The sequence below is a fragment of the Camelina sativa genome, chromosome 11 (genome assembly GCF_000633955.1).
Source record: "Camelina sativa cultivar DH55 chromosome 11, Cs, whole genome shotgun sequence".
Taxonomy (NCBI): domain Eukaryota; kingdom Viridiplantae; phylum Streptophyta; class Magnoliopsida; order Brassicales; family Brassicaceae; genus Camelina; species Camelina sativa.
In genome coordinates this window covers 47607126-47624262 of record NC_025695.1, presented here as the reverse complement: position 1 = coordinate 47624262, position 17137 = coordinate 47607126, and the positions used below count along the sequence as shown (strand labels likewise).

The following is a 17137-nucleotide window of genomic DNA, read 5'->3' as shown; positions in this document are numbered from 1 at the left end:
ATGTGTAAGAAGGTTCCACTTGTTTCAGGATTATATTCCACCAATCTCTGGATGATAGCAATGCAAAAGGTAGTTTTTGTATATATTCTTTTCATCGAAAGGAACAAAAAAAAAGATATTATATACAAACTCAAATTTATTTGAACAATATCTTGATAGAAGAGACTAATTAAAATCTTGATAGAAGTAGAAATTCCTAAAACGTTTTCTTCTTTAGAATTTAGGATATAGATATCTAAAATTTTATATATACGTACGTAGCCTATAGCTAAAACACAATCGTGCATCTGCATGTGCAGTAATATAGTAGTGGATCACTTGAATTTGGGACGGTTAAGACTGAAACAACACTTAGCCTCAAACGTTGAGTAGTTTACATTATTGACATATAAAAGGTACGTGATTGATCTTATAGAAAGCTCTTTTTTTTTTTTTTTTTCTATTTCACAATAATAACAGGAGTAAAAGATATTTTAAAGAAAATTAGGTGAAAAAAAGAAACATAGTGTGAGGAAGAAGCAGACTTCAGAATATTAAAAACGGAATAATGATATCATCACTATAACAATATGCTGGAATTTGGACATATTCTTTATATGCCTCTTCTACTCATACGATTCTTCACCACATTGGACTTTTGTTTGTTCGATGTGTAAAAAGATCTGATATATCATCATATCGCAATCTGGAACGTATATTTTTATAAAGTGAATTTTTATCTACATTCACAAATAAAACAAGTTCCAGTATAATTTCTAGTTTTTTAATTACTAGTAACAAAAAAATTTATGACTTAGTAAATTAATTTTAATGATGTGTTGATGATATTTCTTGTCGATCTCACGGAGATTTTTAATTGGGTTGGGTAGGAGCGAACCGGTTAAAGAGTGGTTGGGTCTGTAAATAACTCAACTTATAAAGGGTTAAAAGGTCTTTCACTAATTATTTTTTAGAATGGAAATTGCTTGGGGTTTCGAGTAAAAAGGGCTGACAAGATTAAGACGACTCCGTCACCTCACAACTCACAAGTAGAGCGAATCGAGAGAGAGAGAGAGTGACTGAGAGAGAGAGCGATGGCGAGAGATATGGATGTAGTGGAGATTGTGGAGGAGGAGGACGAGGAAGAAGACAAGGAGTGCGAGGACTGGTGCTTCGTCTGCAAAGACGGAGGAAGCCTCATGCTCTGTGACTTCAAGTGAGTCTCTCTTTCTCTCTTTCTCTCTTCTCATTACCGGATTTAGCTACCACTTACTTAAAACTCCGATGAAGGATACCATAATGCTGTTTTGGTTTGAGGATTTTGTTTCTTCTTTGCATGTTCTTGTTTTTATGTTATCTAGTGATGAAGGGTGTTTGTGTTGTGGTCTTTCACCAGGAAAGTTCTTATTTTTTCAATCAATTTTGTTTTCTTGATGATTCTTTCATGTGAGTGCACTCAAGTAGAGAGACAATTGTGTATCATTCTGTAATTAAATGTATAAAGGTGTTTCCTTTTTCTTTAGGTTTATTGATTAAGAGCTTAATTAAATGTACCAAATTGTCTTATTCAGTTTGCTAATGTAAGATTTTGCATGAAAAATTAACAATCTTGTTATGGAAAAAGATCGTCAAGATGAATGTTTGAAGCATTTGTCAGCTGTGAGTCTTTTGTGACATGTAGTTTATATGTATGCATCTAATGGTGCACCTCATTGTGCTTGCTTATTTCAGGGACTGTCCAAAAGTTTATCATGAAAGTTGCATAGAAAAGGATAGCCCAGAAAGCAAGATTGGAGACTCGTTGATCTGTAGTAAGTGCTAATGTTCCCCTTTATATACTAATTTATTATCATTTTGAAGTAGCATACATGCTTTCTCTGGATTGTGACTTAGCTTCTGTCAGTGGTCTCCTCTTAATTACCTGAATGTCTTTATGTCTGGAAATGAGAGAAATTGGTTTCTGGATTCCTTGATTTCTGTTTCCGGTTGTTTTGTAGATACCCATTAGCATCTAACAAGAATAGAGTTTGTGCTTCTTTTTTTTAATCATTGTGTAAGATATCCCCCTGTCTCTGTAGGTACATTGTTTCTTAAGGCTTTGAAACTCAAAGTACAAGCTTTAGATCAATAATTCTATCACTTATTAGCGTACACTATCGAGTCCATATATTCGAAAACTTATGTACTAAGTTGCTAGGCCCTTGTGCCTGTTAGAATTTCCGAACACAGTAGAGGGAACATACGTTTGAACTTTCATATTTGCAGTCAGAAGGCTACTGTATTTGTCATACTTGCTTTCTGGAGGGACTAATGTTAAATTGTAAACTTTTAATTTTCAGAGTGGCACAGTTGCTACTTGTGTAGGAAGACACCAAAGCTATGGTGCCTTTGTTGCCCACATGCTGTATGTGAAGGCTGTGTTACTCATGCTGAGTTCATTCAACTTAAAGAGAATAAAGGGTTATGCAATGAATGCAACGGGTTAGTCGAAATTTTGGAGGAAGTTCAAAAATATGCTCCTGCTGCTGGGGTATGTTTCAAACGGCCATAACCGTATCAATATAATGTCTTATTATTTCCTTTATACCCAATTTTGGATAGTAGTCTCTTGAAATTTTGGTAGCCATCCGTTGCAAATAAATAAGGTGTTGAGAGTTGTAAAATCTGTATAAAAGGGATTTATGGCCAAACGAAACGAAAACAAGCATGGATTTGGAAGAATCTGAGTGAAACAACTCTACCAATTTCAATTAGAAGACTTGGTTAGGCTTACGTTAAGATAGATGAATCTACCAATTTCTTAAGCAAATTGAATGAATTAAACGTGCTTTAGAACTTGTACTGTATTTAATGTATTACTTAGTTTTACAGTTTTTCTCAAATAAAAAAATTATACACGAATATTAACTACTTATATGTCAATCTCTAAAGCTTTTCTTTAAATCATTGCATGCTTTCTTTAGGGATTATTGTTGTTATTTTCTGTGCTGAACATTCCTTTACTGCTTGGCAGGGTAAGCTTAACTTGAAAGATCCGGATACACAAGAGTGTCTGTTTCTTGAGTATTGGGAAATAACAAAAACGAAAGAAGATATAACCTATGACGATGTCCGCGATGTCTGTGCTTCAAAGCCACGAAAGAAAGGCGTCAAGTCGAAGTACAAAGAGGATCCCCAATTTTCACTTGGTGATACTTCAAAGTCAAGAAAGAAAGGCGTCAAGCTGAAGCACAAAGATGATCCCAATTTTTCACTATCTGACCATGCGGTTGAGGATGCAGGGAATTATAAAACACTGGGCAATAAAAAGAAAATGGAGTATATCAGATGGGGTTCAAAGCCCCTGATTGATTTCCTAACGTCCATAGGGGAAGACACCAGAGACGCCATGTCACAACATAGTGTGGAGTCAGTTATCCGCAGGTACATTCGTGAGAAAAACCTGCTTGACCGTGAGAAGAAGAAGAAAGTTCATTGTGATGAGAAGCTGTACTCTATCTTCAGGAAAAAGTCTGTAAATCAGAAAAGGATTTATACACTTTTAAAGACTCACTTCATAGAAAACCTTGAAGATCAGGTTGAGGATTTCCTACCTTTGGAACATGGCTTCAGTGAAAAGAATGAAAAGGTTTTATTGCCGTGCAAGAAGCAAAAAACAGAAAGGTACGATGAGGAAACTTATGAAAAGGAAGTGGAACCTGAAATGCGGGCAACTGGTTTCGCAACGATCAATGTAGATAATATAAAGCTTGTTTATCTACGTAAGAGCTTAGTCGTAGAGTTATTGAAGCAGAATGAGAGCTTTGGGGATAAAGTGATGGGAAGCTTTGTGAAAGTGAAGAATGACCCTAGGAACTTTATAGCGTACCAGATCTTGCAGGTTACAGGTAACCAATTCACGCTTATTAGTATTTGCTTTCTGTTGTAGGCTTTGCTGTTTTGTCTTTCTATCTTCTAGACTTTTAGATAATTCGGACTGTTTTTTCTCTCCCATTTGTTAGATGACAGCTTATGAGACATTGTGATACTGTCAAATTCTATGAAAGTTCTCTCATCCATTTCATGATCACTGCACCACAATCTCTGTCACACCTGATATTATTTTCCATTTCTGTAGGCATTAAGACTGTTGATGACCAGAGTAAGGATGTGCTTCTTCATGTTGCTGGTATGGCAAGTGGCGTTAGCATTTCCAAGTTGGATGATTCTGACATAAGCCAGGTGAATCATGTCTGAAATTAATTCATATATCACCATTATATTTCCTTCAGTTTGATTTTGCTCTCTTCCGCATATTGGGAATCTTTATTTGACAAATCTGCTGCAAGTACTGAGAAAGTGTCTTTATAGTATTCCTCCTAGATGACTATTGTTTGTTTCTATCTGGTTCTTATTATTATACTTGCCCACTTTCCTTTTCAGGAAGAGATTAAAGATTTGAAGCAAAAAGTGATGGATGGCCTTTTGAGACAGCCAACTGTTGTAAGTTCTTAAAGGAATCTAAATTTCTGTATATCACAAAATTTATTTCCCTGTTTATAAAATATTATCTTCATTAACATTGTTGAATCCTCTGGTAAGACAGAGAGGTAGTTAAATCGTTTGGCATTTGCATTCTCAAACCCAAATCACGTTCCTGTCTTTCAGGAGCTAAAACTCACCAACATTTTTTTTATATATGACAGGTGGAGATGGAGCAGAAGGCTAAGGCTCTCCATGATGATATAACAAAACATGTGAGTATCTCTAGTTATATACTACAGTTAACAAATGTTACAGACTCTGGGTTTTGGTGCTGCATCTGACACGTTCTTGTGTAAATTTTCTTGGAAAAATCAGTGGATTGCAAGGCAGCTTAACATTCTGCAGAGACGCATCAACTCTGCCAATGAGAAAGGATGGAGAAGAGAATATCCTTTTTTAAGATTCGAAACAGTTATCTTTTTTAACACAGTTTCATTAATTTGACATCATGACAACATTTTGAAACACCTTAACTCTTTTCCCTTTTGTTGGACTGAATCTACGTTAGAGGAGTATCTAGAGCAGAGAGAAGTTCTCGAAAAACCTTCAGAGCAGGAGAGATTATTAAGAGAAACTCCGAAGATCATTGAAGACTACATCGAGATAAAACAAGAACCAGATAGCAGCAAACAAGGGGATATCAGTGGTCTGACTCATGAGGCGGTGGTGATAGCTATCGACTAACCAAAGATTATGCAGCAATCTTCACAAGGAAGAAAGATCAATGCTGACTGTTGTATATCTTTTTGTTCTTTATCGGTTAAATGGAAGTTTTCTCTTCTCTTCCATTAGAAAACTTAAGAAACTCGGCTAATATGTTTGATGAAGCTCTTTTTAGAACTTGGTAGCTTTTGCAGACAGAAACAGGAAGCTAACTATGTTTTTGTATTATGGTCATGTATGTAGCATCAAAGTGACATGGGATGTTTCATGTTCATGTAATGTACTAATGTATATGCCTAGTGACATGTTCTGCTCTTTTTAGAGTTGCCTTGTTGGGAAACAAGAGGAGGCTACTTAAAGTGCCAAACTTTGAAAACCCTAAAATATTTCCTATCTGTTTTTTAAAAATCACATTGCTTTGTATTCACAAAGTTCTTCGGTCGGACATTTGTCATTCATCTTCGTCACCGTTGTTTCATCAGTCACTTTCGTCTTCTTCGTCACCGTCGTAGCCTCATTCATACGTAATCGGTGAGTTCCGTTTCTGTGATTTAAGTTTGAAAACAAAGGTTTTGAGGTTTGAGATGATTAATAAAATTTTGGGTGATGATTCACTGATTTGAATTCGGAAACTGAATTTAAAAAAACCCTAGTCGAAATCGTGATGGATTCATGAGCTTTTGTTTCAATTGATGAAGATCCAATAAAATATTGCAGATCAGGTGTTCGACAAAATGTCTAAATGAACTTTTGACATATAGTTAAGCTTTTGCTTGTAGTACAAGTTTCAAGTGGGTGATGCTTAGATCATTTTCTTAAAGCTTATGAATCCTTAAATATTTCAATGTCAGGGTGATCTTAGCCAAACAAAAGATGGTCTTGTTGTTACTCAAGGACATAGTTCCCGCGGCGCAGAACAACATAAACACGCGTTTCATCATCCTCGACAAAGCAAGATCTCCAGCAGCAGCCAACAACGGGAAGAACTGTATCGCGTTGGCAGCGGATGAGACGGCTGCGGTTCACATACAGCTGTGGGGAGATGAGTGCGAGGAGTTCGAGGCAGGAGATATCGTGAAGCTCACGAATGGGATATTCTCATACGTGAGGAACAGTGGGCTCATCCTCAGAGCTGGGAAGCGTGGGAAGATGGAGAAGATGGGAGAGTTCACTGTTGCGTTTGTCGAAACGCCAAACATTAGTGAGATCCAATGGATTCCTGATCCTGAGAATCCCAAACGTTATATTCAGAGCGCCGTCGTTTCAGCTTATTCACGTATCTTCCCTCCTTTGCCTTAGAGAGACCTTCTTGATTTATTTAATTAAGATTTGTAGACGATAACCTTTTATTTACTATTATGTAGCTAATTAAGGATAGTTAAATATTTCTTTTGGCAAAAGGTTAAGTTTTTCAAAACTCAATCCCTTCTATATAGAAACAGAGTAGTCAACATCCGATTCCTTTGATATCCGTTTGGCTAGGTTTTGACAAAGTGAAGATTTTCTAGGGTTTAGGGTTTAGTCTCGGCACTTACCTTCCTACTGGTGAGCTAGGGGGTTTGAATAAGAAGATATGGACAAGATCATTGGGTTTTCTGATGATGAATTGTTCGGGAAGATCTTATCGTTTCTTCCAACAAAAGATGCGGTAAGCACAAGCATTTTGTCGAAGCATTGGAAGTTTCTTTGGATGCGGGTGCCAAAACTTGACTTCGATGAGATGAGCATGTATCACGATGATTCATTTTCCTGTCAATATATCTTATTTGAGGAGGATGAGAGAAGAGACTTTAATAATATCAAGTTGGGAAAAAGCCATATGATGCGGCGTTTTATTCACAGGAACCTGCCATTACATAGCTCTCCCGTCATAAAGAGCTTGCGTCTTGAGCTTTTCAGTGATGTGTTTCAACCTGAAGACATCAAACTGTGGGTTGAAATTGCAATCTCTCATTACGTTGAGGAGCTAAGCGTTAAATTTTCTAGTTTCAATGGAATACCTAATGCGTCACTGCCGAGTAGCTTGTATACTTGCAAATCACTTGTGACGTTGAAACTAAAATACTACGACATTCTCGTGGATGTTCCTCATGTTTGTAGCCTCCCCTCTTTGAAAACTTTGGACCTTCGACGTGTGATATACGCAGATAAAGAATCTCTTCAACGGCTTTTATCTTGCTCCTCTGTTCTGGAAGATCTTGTTATGGATCTATGTCCATTTGACAATGTGAGAAAGTTTGCTGTTATTATCCCGTCATTGCTTAGTTTATCCTTTGAAATATCTTCTATGTGTACTTATGATGGGTATATCATAGATACTCCTTCTCTGAAGTATTTCAAAGCTATTGATAGAAGTAAAAGACGTACTTCTACTTCCACATGTGTTATAGTGAAGAATATGCCTAAGCTGGAGGAGGCATATGTACGTGCTGGTCACAATATCAAGAAGCTTCTTCAACCTGTCACATCTGTCAAGCGTCTTACACTGTGGGTAAAAGACAACAAACGTGCAGAGGTGGTCATTTTTATCCATTGATAATCATAATATTTTAGTCTTCAATAATCTCACTATATATATCACGACTTAGGTTAATACTAAATATCGTCCTTTGTACAGGCAGTATATGGTGATGATATTGTCTTTAATAAGCTTGAGCATCTCTATTTTCGTGCCTGTGAGAGATTTTGGTCCAAGTTACTATTCCAATTGCTCAATGCTTCTCCCAAACTACGAGACTTCACTTTGAATGTAAGTTTCTTCGATAAACTATTATTTGTTTTGGGTCTAATTCACAGTATCGTTTGATCTAACTCTCATTCTTTTTATTTTTTTAAAAAACTCCAAGGACCATCTTACATATGATGGTTATATCATGGGTGGATCGGTTTGCTGGAAGCAACTGAATAGTGTTCCTCAATGTTTATTGTCGAGTCTTCAGACTTTCAAGTGGTTAGGTTACCATAGATCCGTGGAAGGGAAAGATCTGGTGACATATATCTTGAAAAATGCTTGCTTATTGAAGACTGCAACAATCTCGGCCGAACAAGAGTTGGAGACGGAGGTGAAAAATGGTTTCCGTGGTTCACCCACATGCAACCTCGTATTCACTGAACACTGGGACGATCAATCTACTTTAAGTTTTTGTTGCATTTGATTTTTTAGATGATTTTATCGTGGAATTAGCCAACCTGTTATTGGCTAACTTAAAGTTATGGATGAGCCGTAGATTTGGTTAAGAACAAGCAACTAGCTAGTGTTTAAAGGTCCTCTTATAAACTCTTAAGCTCCTGAAATTAATTTAATGGTATTGTTTCAAGTTGGAGTATATATATATATATATTCTAAATGGAAATTTACTAATGTTCCATATCAAAAGCATAAAGCTCTTGTAGTTACATAAGTTTCTTACATCACAAGTCTCAAACCCTCGGATGCGAAAGGAATTTGATAGCGTTCTAAATTTGATCCTCCCGTATTGGTTCTGAGTTTTTAAGCACAAATGTTGGAGGATCCTGAGCTATGGTACCTTGCTGAACCTCATTAGTCAGGCTTTGTAGCCTCTGTATAACAAGACATTTATCAACAAGAACATTAGTAAATCCCTCTAGATGACAATATTTCCAATTATTCATCAATTTCGATCGAGCTAACAAAATCAATACAGATCCCAAGGATCAATTTTTTTTTTTTTTTTCTCTAGTTCGATCGAGCTAACCCTTTTGCTGCAGTGGCTGAACCATTATAAACCTCTTGATAAGCAATAAAGAATCTTTGGAATGTTGTTGGATTGTCCTGAAAGTAAGAAAGAGAAATAGCCAACATGTTATTGGCTAACTTAAACTATAATGAATAAGAGCAAGAGTCATATAAATTACATGAATTCATAATCTTATAAGCTAAACCAGCAATGGAAAGAGAATAACCTCCTCTGTAGATTCACTATCAGTTGCTTTTGCAGATCCTTCAGCCAAAACCGGAATCAGACCTCTGTATATCAAACTATGCCTCGCCGGTGACTCGTCGCTGCAACTCCAGTTAAAGGTATCGCTGGTGAAAACTGGAACAACCACTGATAGAATTAGAACAGCTGGTCTGCTATATACAGAGCGCCGTCGTTTCAGCTTATTCCCGTATCTTCCCTCCTTTGACCTTGATTATTATTAGTTAATTAAGATTTGTAAACGATAACTTTTTATTTACTTAGGTTATTAGTAGTATATTATTATATTGTATATTCACTTATAATAAGGGCAAATTCAATAATGTTTTTGGAAAAAGATTAAAGGGGCTGTATTGAATTAGAGATTTTAGAGGATTTTGGATTTTTATTAAAATCAGATGTTATTCAACTAGGTATTTTTAAATGTCTTCTCAAATCCTATCTTATTAAATTTAGAATTTTGCTAAATCATTCAAAATCATTCACAATTGCATGTTATTCAATTAATAATTTCAAAAAGTCCTATCAAATTCACTGTTATTCAAAAGTTAACAATTCTTTTTAAAATCCTCTTGATACTGATTTTGGGTGATTTTCAATACATTTTTTAGTTGAAAATACGGATGAGAAAATCTCACTACTAGAGATGTGATTTTGATGGATTTGTTTTTTTAAATGATAAAAAAAATTGGAGCATTCTCCTTCATCATCGGTCGTCGTCTGTTCATCAATCTCGAACACACAAAAAATACAATAGATTTTGGATCAATTGATTAGAACGGAGATTCGATTGTGAGAATGATAATTGTTCCAATAATCGAATTGATACATGATCCTATCGTCTTTTGTTCTTAACCATTTTGTTTATGCTCGTCTCCATGTTTCTATGTTGAAGTTGTCTTCGATGTTCGGTCGGATGGTTGGAGATTTCACGCCATGCGCAGCACCGGAATGAATCGGAGGTAGCTTCCGAAGCCACTGAGTCGGGTTTTTGGCGAGGGGAAGGAATATGAGGAGGAGAGAGATAGACCAAGACAAGAAGAATTAGGAACTAGAGCTTATTTTCTTGATGATCTTACATGTTCGTTTAATTTCTTATCATCATAGGATTCTTATGGTTAATTATGCATTCTAATCGTGTTGTTTTGAATCAAGTCATCAATGATCTAACTTCGGCGTTTATGTTTCTTTTAAGATTCTATAGAATTATGACATTGCTCAGGCCTCATAGTGAGAGGAGGAGAACACTTGCTAGTTTTTGTTCTTGTTGCCATATAGTTTTTTCAAAAGCAAAAGAAGAAAACAACAACAACATCATCATTATCGTTACATCATATGTGTTTTCTCTTTTTTCTTCTTGCTCGTTTATTTATTCAAATTTCATCAAATCAAAGATCAATAAAGGATGATNATTCGATTGTGAGAATGATAATTGTTCCAATAATCGAATTGATACATGATCCTATCGTCTTTTGTTCTTAACCATTTTGTTTATGCTCGTCTCCATGTTTCTATGTTGAAGTTGTCTTCGATGTTCGGTCGGATGGTTGGAGATTTCACGCCATGCGCAGCACCGGAATGAATCGGAGGTAGCTTCCGAAGCCACTGAGTCGGGTTTTTGGCGAGGGGAAGGAATATGAGGAGGAGAGAGATAGACCAAGACAAGAAGAATTAGGAACTAGAGCTTATTTTCTTGATGATCTTACATGTTCGTTTAATTTCTTATCATCATAGGATTCTTATGGTTAATTATGCATTCTAATCGTGTTGTTTTGAATCAAGTCATCAATGATCTAACTTCGGCGTTTATGTTTCTTTTAAGATTCTATAGAATTATGACATTGCTCAGGCCTCATAGTGAGAGGAGGAGAACACTTGCTAGTTTTTGTTCTTGTTGCCATATAGTTTTTTCAAAAGCAAAAGAAGAAAACAACAACAACATCATCATTATCGTTACATCATATGTGTTTTCTCTTTTTTCTTCTTGCTCGTTTATTTATTCAAATTTCATCAAATCAAAGATCAATAAAGGATGATGACAAGTGGTGCCTTGAGTTTCACAGCATTCTTGACGACATCTTCACTAGCTGATCTTCACTTCTAGGTAAAGAGAGTTAGACCTGTGTGTTGAGCTCTCTATTGTTTCGTTTGATGAAGTGTTAGAACAGTAAAACCAATTTTTTTTATTTTTTGTCTAACAATCTTCTAAAATCACCCAAAATTTTTCTTTTAAATCTCACCAAATCACAAATAACTTTTTAAAATTCTACCAAATATTCTAGAAACTCTCTCAAATCTCTCAAAATCTAAAATTTTCTGAATCCCACAAAATCATCCAAAATGTTCTATCCAATACACCCCACTAAGTTTTCCAAAACTTAATCCCCTTATATATAGGAGTAGTCAACATCCGATTCCTTATGATTTCCGTTTGGCTAGGTTTTTGACATATTGAAGATTTTCTAGGGTTTGTTCTATTCCTCTGTTTTTATTAGTCTCGGGCTCTCGGCACTTACTTCCCTAGTATATATATGCATTGTGAGCTAGGGGGGTTTGAATAAGAAGATATGGACAGGATCAGTGGGTTTTCCGATGATGCATTGCTCGTGATGATCTTATCGTTTCTTCCAACAAAAGATGCGGTAAGAACAAGCGTTTTGTCAAAGCAATGGAAGTTAAGTTCGATGAAAACAGCATGTTTCGTGGGTATAACCTCTTACAGGATGATATGAAAAGAGACTTTTTAATTAAGTTGGGAAACAGCAATATGATGCGGCGTTTTATTGACAGGAATCTGTCATTACATAACTCTCCGGTCATAGAGAGCTTGTGTCTCGATCTTTTCACTGATGCATTTCAACCTGAAGATATCAAACTGTGGGTTGAAATTGCAATCTCTCGTTGCTAAGCGTTACTTTTTAAAAAAAACTTACTGCAGCAGTCATGCCGAGTAGCTTGTATACATGCAAATCACTTGTGACGTTGAAAATTAATAGCCGCATTCTCGTGGATGTTCCTCATGCTTTTTGCCTCCCCTCGAAAGCTTTGCACCTTCGACGTGTGATATACGCAGATGAAGAATCTCTTCAACGGCTTTTATCTAATTCCTCTGTTCTGGAAGATCTTGTTCTGGAACTATATCCTGGTGACATTGTGAGAAAGTTTGCTGTTATCATCCCGTCATTGCTTAGTTTCTACTTTTTGTTGTGTGGTCGGTGTACTTGTGATGGTTATATCATAGATACTCCTTCTTTGACGTATTTCAAAGCTTTCGATTATAGTCAAACTACTTCCCCATGTTTTATTGTGAAGAATATGCCTAAGCTGGAGGAGGCACAACTATGTGCTGGTCACAATGCCAGGAAGCTTCTCCAAGCTGTCACATCTGTCAAGCGTCTTTCACTGTTGGTAGAAGACAACAACACTGCAGAGGTGGTCATTTGAATCCATTGATAATCATAATATTCTAGTCTTCAATAATCTCACTATATATATATATATATATATATATATATATATATATCACGACTTAGATTAATGCTGAATCGTCCTTTGTACAGGCTGTATATGGTGATGATATTGTCTTTAATAAGCTTGAGCATCTGAATTTTCGTACCTATAAGACATTTTGGTCCAAGTTACTATTCCAATTGCTCAATGCTTCTCCAAAACTACGAGACTTCACTTTCAATGTAAGTTTCTTCGATAAACTATTATTTTTGTTTGGCGTCTAATTCACAGTACTGTTTGATCTAATTCTCAATTTTTTTTTTTTTAAATAAAAAACTCCAAGGATAATAGTACTATGGGTGTACCGGTTTGCTGGAAGCAACTGAATAGTGTTCCTCAATGTTTGTTGTCGAGTCTCCAGACTTTCAAGTGGTTAGGTTTACATATATCTGTACAAGCGAAAGATCTGGCGACATATATCTTGAGAAATTCTTGCTTATTGAAGACTGCAACAATCTCGCTCCCAGAAACGAATCTTGAGCTGCTGGAGACGGAGGTGAAATCTTGTCTCCGTGGTTTACCCACATGCAACCTCGTATTCACTGAAGAATGGGACTATGGTGAAACATATTTTTGGTGGCCTTGATCTACTTAAGTTTTTGTTGCATTTGATATTTAGATGATTTTATCGAGGAATTAGCCAACCTGTCTTAACTCTTAAGAGTCATAAGTACATGAATTCATAATCTTATAAGCTAAAACAGCAAAGGAAAGAGCAGAAAGGCCCCACACAAAAAAAAACACTATTCAGGAACCTATTCCATCAAGAAACACTAGCCAGAAATAAAACTCAAGATATTTAGTAGAAAAATCACTTAACCACAGCATCACCATGGTTACACAGTCCTTTCTCAGTCGCTGACTTCAAAGCTGACTCAATAATCTCCTTTGTAGATTCACTATCAGTTGCTTTTGCAGATCCTTCAGCCAAAACCGGAATCAGACCTCTATATATCAAACTATGCCTCGCCGGTGACTCATCGCTGCAACTCCAGTTAAAGGTATCGCTGGTGAAAACTGGAATCTGTATAGGGTTCCCATCTTTCAAGAAACCGGTACGAATCTCAGGCTCCTGTGATGTAACACTCATATTATTTACTGAAATGGTTCTAAACACAGACATAGACTCCAACTACCTAATGTTTCTCTAAGTAACACATAAGATCTATCAGTTGCTATTTTGAGCCAACGTCATCAATAAACATCTGTTTCACTGAGATCAAAAACAATAATAAGCAAACTGGAAACACTAAATGCCTAGTGCTCAAACAGCAAACAATGACACTCTTAAGATAAAAAATGTGCTGAGTCGTCTTCTTAACTTCCGTTATCATAAGATAACTTTCTTTCTCTCTACTGAAAATTCACTGCTCAACTACAAAGAGTGTAAACAGTCTAGAGCAAAATCGTAACAAAACACAATCTAGATCCTAGTTCAAAAGTGAGATGAAACACAATTCAAGGTTTACTACAAAATTGTAAAGAAACAAGTCAAAGGAGAGAAGAAGAAGAGAAAGAGAGAAACCTTAGTATCAAGCATAAGAGCAGCGAGAATGCCGGTATTAAGCATAGCGGTGCGGAGATTGTCAAGAGTCTCTTGATGATAGTCATGGCTGAGAGAAATTGACGAGCAACATTCATGCCGGCTCTGAGCCACGTCCTTGTATAAACGGGAGGCAGATTACCCGCCAATACATCATCATTCATTGGATATCTCATGGTCGTTTTCTTAACACAAAATAAAAAGAAAACATGTGCTGATGAATCCAACCATCTATATCACCATTTTTGGTCAACTACCATCTACATAACCTATCAGAGTATGATAATTGGAGAAAAAGAGCACATAAATAATGGAAAGAAGAAGCTACGGATTGTTTTGGTGAGCTCAAACAGGAATAGTTAAAGAAAGGGGATAAACATTCTTACCGATTCTTAAACCACCTAGCCGCCCAGCTTCTACTTGGATCCATCACAGAGATTATACTGCAAAACAATCTTAACATCAGTAGCTAGAATTATGAAAACACCAACTTAGACAAAGAGACACAAACCACTAATTCTCTCACTTCAATTTCTTAATACAACTCTTAAAGCAGCAAGCTTTGGGATATTTGCCACTAATTATGTAACAATTGAATAACTGTGTGACTTGGCATCCACGTAACTTGCAGATGCTGGCGTCAGGCAGTGATGACAGATGCATTAGGATTTGGGGACGTGCAACAGCTTGAACAGGCATGGTAACAGATGATGATGATGCTAATGACATAGACTGAAACTTTGTTCAATATTTGATAGAGCAGAGAGATACATTTTACATTGGCCATTCTTTAACCACCTCCGGATGTTTGTTTTTTGTGAGTGTATATAGTATATAGTATAGCACAAATCATGTAACAAATCGTTTGTGGGACTATGGTGAAACACTTTTTTGGTGGCCTTGATCTACTTGAGTTTTGGTTGCATTTGATTTCTAGATGAGTTTATCGAGGAATTAGCCAACCTGTTATTGGCTAACTTAAACTATGATTAATAAGAGTCATAAGTACATGAATTCATAATCTTATAAGCTAAAACAGCAAAGGAAAGAGCATAAATGAAAACACTTTTCAGGATCCTATTCCCTGTTCTTTATTTCATCAAGAAACACTAACCAAAAATAAAATTCAAGATATCACTTCACCACGCAGATCTTGATAACCGAAGCAGCTCCAATACGGTGCAGAGCCCCCACAGCATCACCATGGTTACACAGTCCTTTCTCGGTCGCTGACTTCAAAGCTGACTCAATAATCTCCTCTGTAGATTCACTATCAGTTGCTTTTGCAGATCCTTCAGCCAAAACCGGAATCAGACCTCTATATATCAAACTATGCCTCGCTGGTGACTCATCGCTGCAACTCCAGTTAAAAGTATCGCTGGTGAAAACTGGAACAACCACTGATAAGATTGGAACAGCTGGTCTGTACTTAGCCACCAGTTTAGCCGTTGTACCTCCTCGGGTCAACACGATAATGAGTTTGGCTTTGGCTTTGTTTGCAGTTCGTACAGCTGATGATGCAAGACTCTCAAGTGTGCTCATTGGAAGTGGAGTTGCTCTAATCATCTCCTTGAAGATTGTGTTGTAGTCAAGCGATGATTCTGCCTCGATGCAGATTTTAGCCATTGTTTTCACTGCTATCTCAGGGTAAGCTCCTGCAGCACTTTCTCCGCTGAGCATCACACAGTCAGTGCCATCGAGAACCGCGTTTGCTACATCAGTGGCTTCAGCTCGTGTAGGTCGTGGTGATTTGATCATAGACTCGAGCATTTGAGTGGCTGTGACCACTGGTTTACCCGCTAGGTTACACTTGTAGATCATCATCTTTTGAGCCAAGAAGATCTTCTCGATTGGAATCTCCATCCCAAGATCACCACGAGCAACCATGAATGCATCGGTTTCACGCAAGATCTCATCAAAATTCAGCACTCCTTCTTGGTTCTCAACCTTATATAAGATTTAAAAATTTCAATCACAAGCCTACCTTTAAAACAACTTTTAGCCACAGATGAAATAAAGTGTAACTTTGTACCTTCGACATCAACATGATACTCTTAGAATGTGATCCAAGTACTTTCCGGACGTTAACAAGATCTGAACCTTTGCGAACAAACGAAAGAGCAATCATATCGATGTGGTTTGGAACACCCCATTTAAGAATATCTTCTACATCCTTGTCAGTCAATGTTGGGAGATCAACAACAACACCAGGGAGATTCACATTCTTTCTTTCACCTAGCATCGCTGTATTTTCACATCGACATATAACAGTCCCAGACTTTGGATCACATGAGACCACAGCAAGACTTATGCTTCCATCTGCACATAGTATGGTATTTCCCGGCTTCACATCCACTGGCAACTTTTTGTAGCTCATGGAAATCGTTTTTTCATCACCCTTGATGTCATAATCAGTGGTGATTGTGATCTCCTGACCTTCCTTTAGTTGTATAGGGTTCCCATCTTTCAAGAAACCGGTACGAATCTCAGGCCCCTGTGATGTAACACTCTGAAAATGGTTCTAACACAGACATAGACTCCAACTACCTAATGTTTCTCTAAGTGACACAGAAGATCTACCTAATGTTTCTCTTAACTAACACATAAGATCTATCAATCTAGATCCTATTTCATAAGTGAGATCAACACAATTAATTCAAGGTTTACTACAAACTTGTAAAGAAACAAGTCTAAAAAGAAGAGAAAGAGAGAAACCTTAGTATCAAGCATGACAGCAGCGAGAATGCCGGTATTAAGCATAGCGGTGCGGAGATTGTCAAGAGTCTCTTGATGATAGTCATGGCTTCCATGAGAGAAATTGAAACGAGCAACATTCATGCCGGCTCTTAGAAGCTTCTCAATCATTGTCACAGACCGAGACGCAGGTCCTAACGTACAAACGATCTTAGTCTTTGGAGTCCTCCCATCATTAGGTAGCTCCTTGAGTATCCCTTCTATGTCTATGTTGGACATTTTT

The 17137-nt window shown here is 36.9% G+C and overlaps 4 protein-coding genes and 1 pseudogene across 7 annotated transcripts in view; 4 read left to right on the top strand and 1 right to left on the bottom strand.

The window, feature by feature from the left end:
• Positions 998-5465, top strand: LOC104726999 (uncharacterized protein At5g08430-like). The gene is made up of 9 exons (XM_010445986.2): positions 998-1195; positions 1711-1790; positions 2319-2509; positions 2993-3866; positions 4097-4200; positions 4402-4461; positions 4665-4715; positions 4819-4889; positions 5007-5465. Exons 1-9 carry the CDS (start codon positions 1074-1076, stop codon positions 5185-5187), a joined length of 1734 nt encoding a protein of 577 aa, XP_010444288.1. The 5' UTR covers positions 998-1073; the 3' UTR covers positions 5188-5465.
• Positions 5538-6525, top strand: LOC104726998 (SOSS complex subunit B homolog). Its single transcript, XM_010445984.2, has 2 exons — positions 5538-5697; positions 6018-6525. The coding sequence occupies exon 2, from the start codon at positions 6040-6042 to the stop codon at positions 6463-6465; it is 426 nt and encodes a 141-aa protein (XP_010444286.1). The 5' UTR covers positions 5538-5697; positions 6018-6039; the 3' UTR covers positions 6466-6525.
• LOC104729059 (putative FBD-associated F-box protein At5g56410) lies at positions 6740-8321 on the top strand. Its single transcript, XM_010447956.1, has 3 exons — positions 6740-7684; positions 7784-7915; positions 8013-8321. The coding sequence occupies exons 1-3, from the start codon at positions 6740-6742 to the stop codon at positions 8319-8321; spliced, it is 1386 nt and encodes a 461-aa protein (XP_010446258.1).
• LOC104729058 lies at positions 11675-13203 on the top strand (annotated as a pseudogene).
• Positions 13414-17137, bottom strand: part of LOC104726996 (pyruvate kinase, cytosolic isozyme) — a 6059-nt gene continuing 2335 nt past the window's right edge. For 2 of the 4 annotated variants that reach the window (XM_010445981.2, XM_019232819.1), the window contains exons 3-5: positions 16876-17124; positions 16193-16654; positions 15127-16107 (exon numbers count right to left, since the gene is read on the bottom strand). In XM_010445981.2, the coding sequence (XP_010444283.1) occupies positions 15295-16107; positions 16193-16654; positions 16876-17124 (1524 nt within the window). In that variant the 3' untranslated portion in view covers positions 15127-15294. Of the gene's footprint in view, positions 13583-15126; positions 16108-16192; positions 16655-16875; positions 17125-17137 lie in introns of those variants that run through there. The other 2 variants (XM_010445982.2, XM_019232820.1) reach the window with 2 other exon arrangements.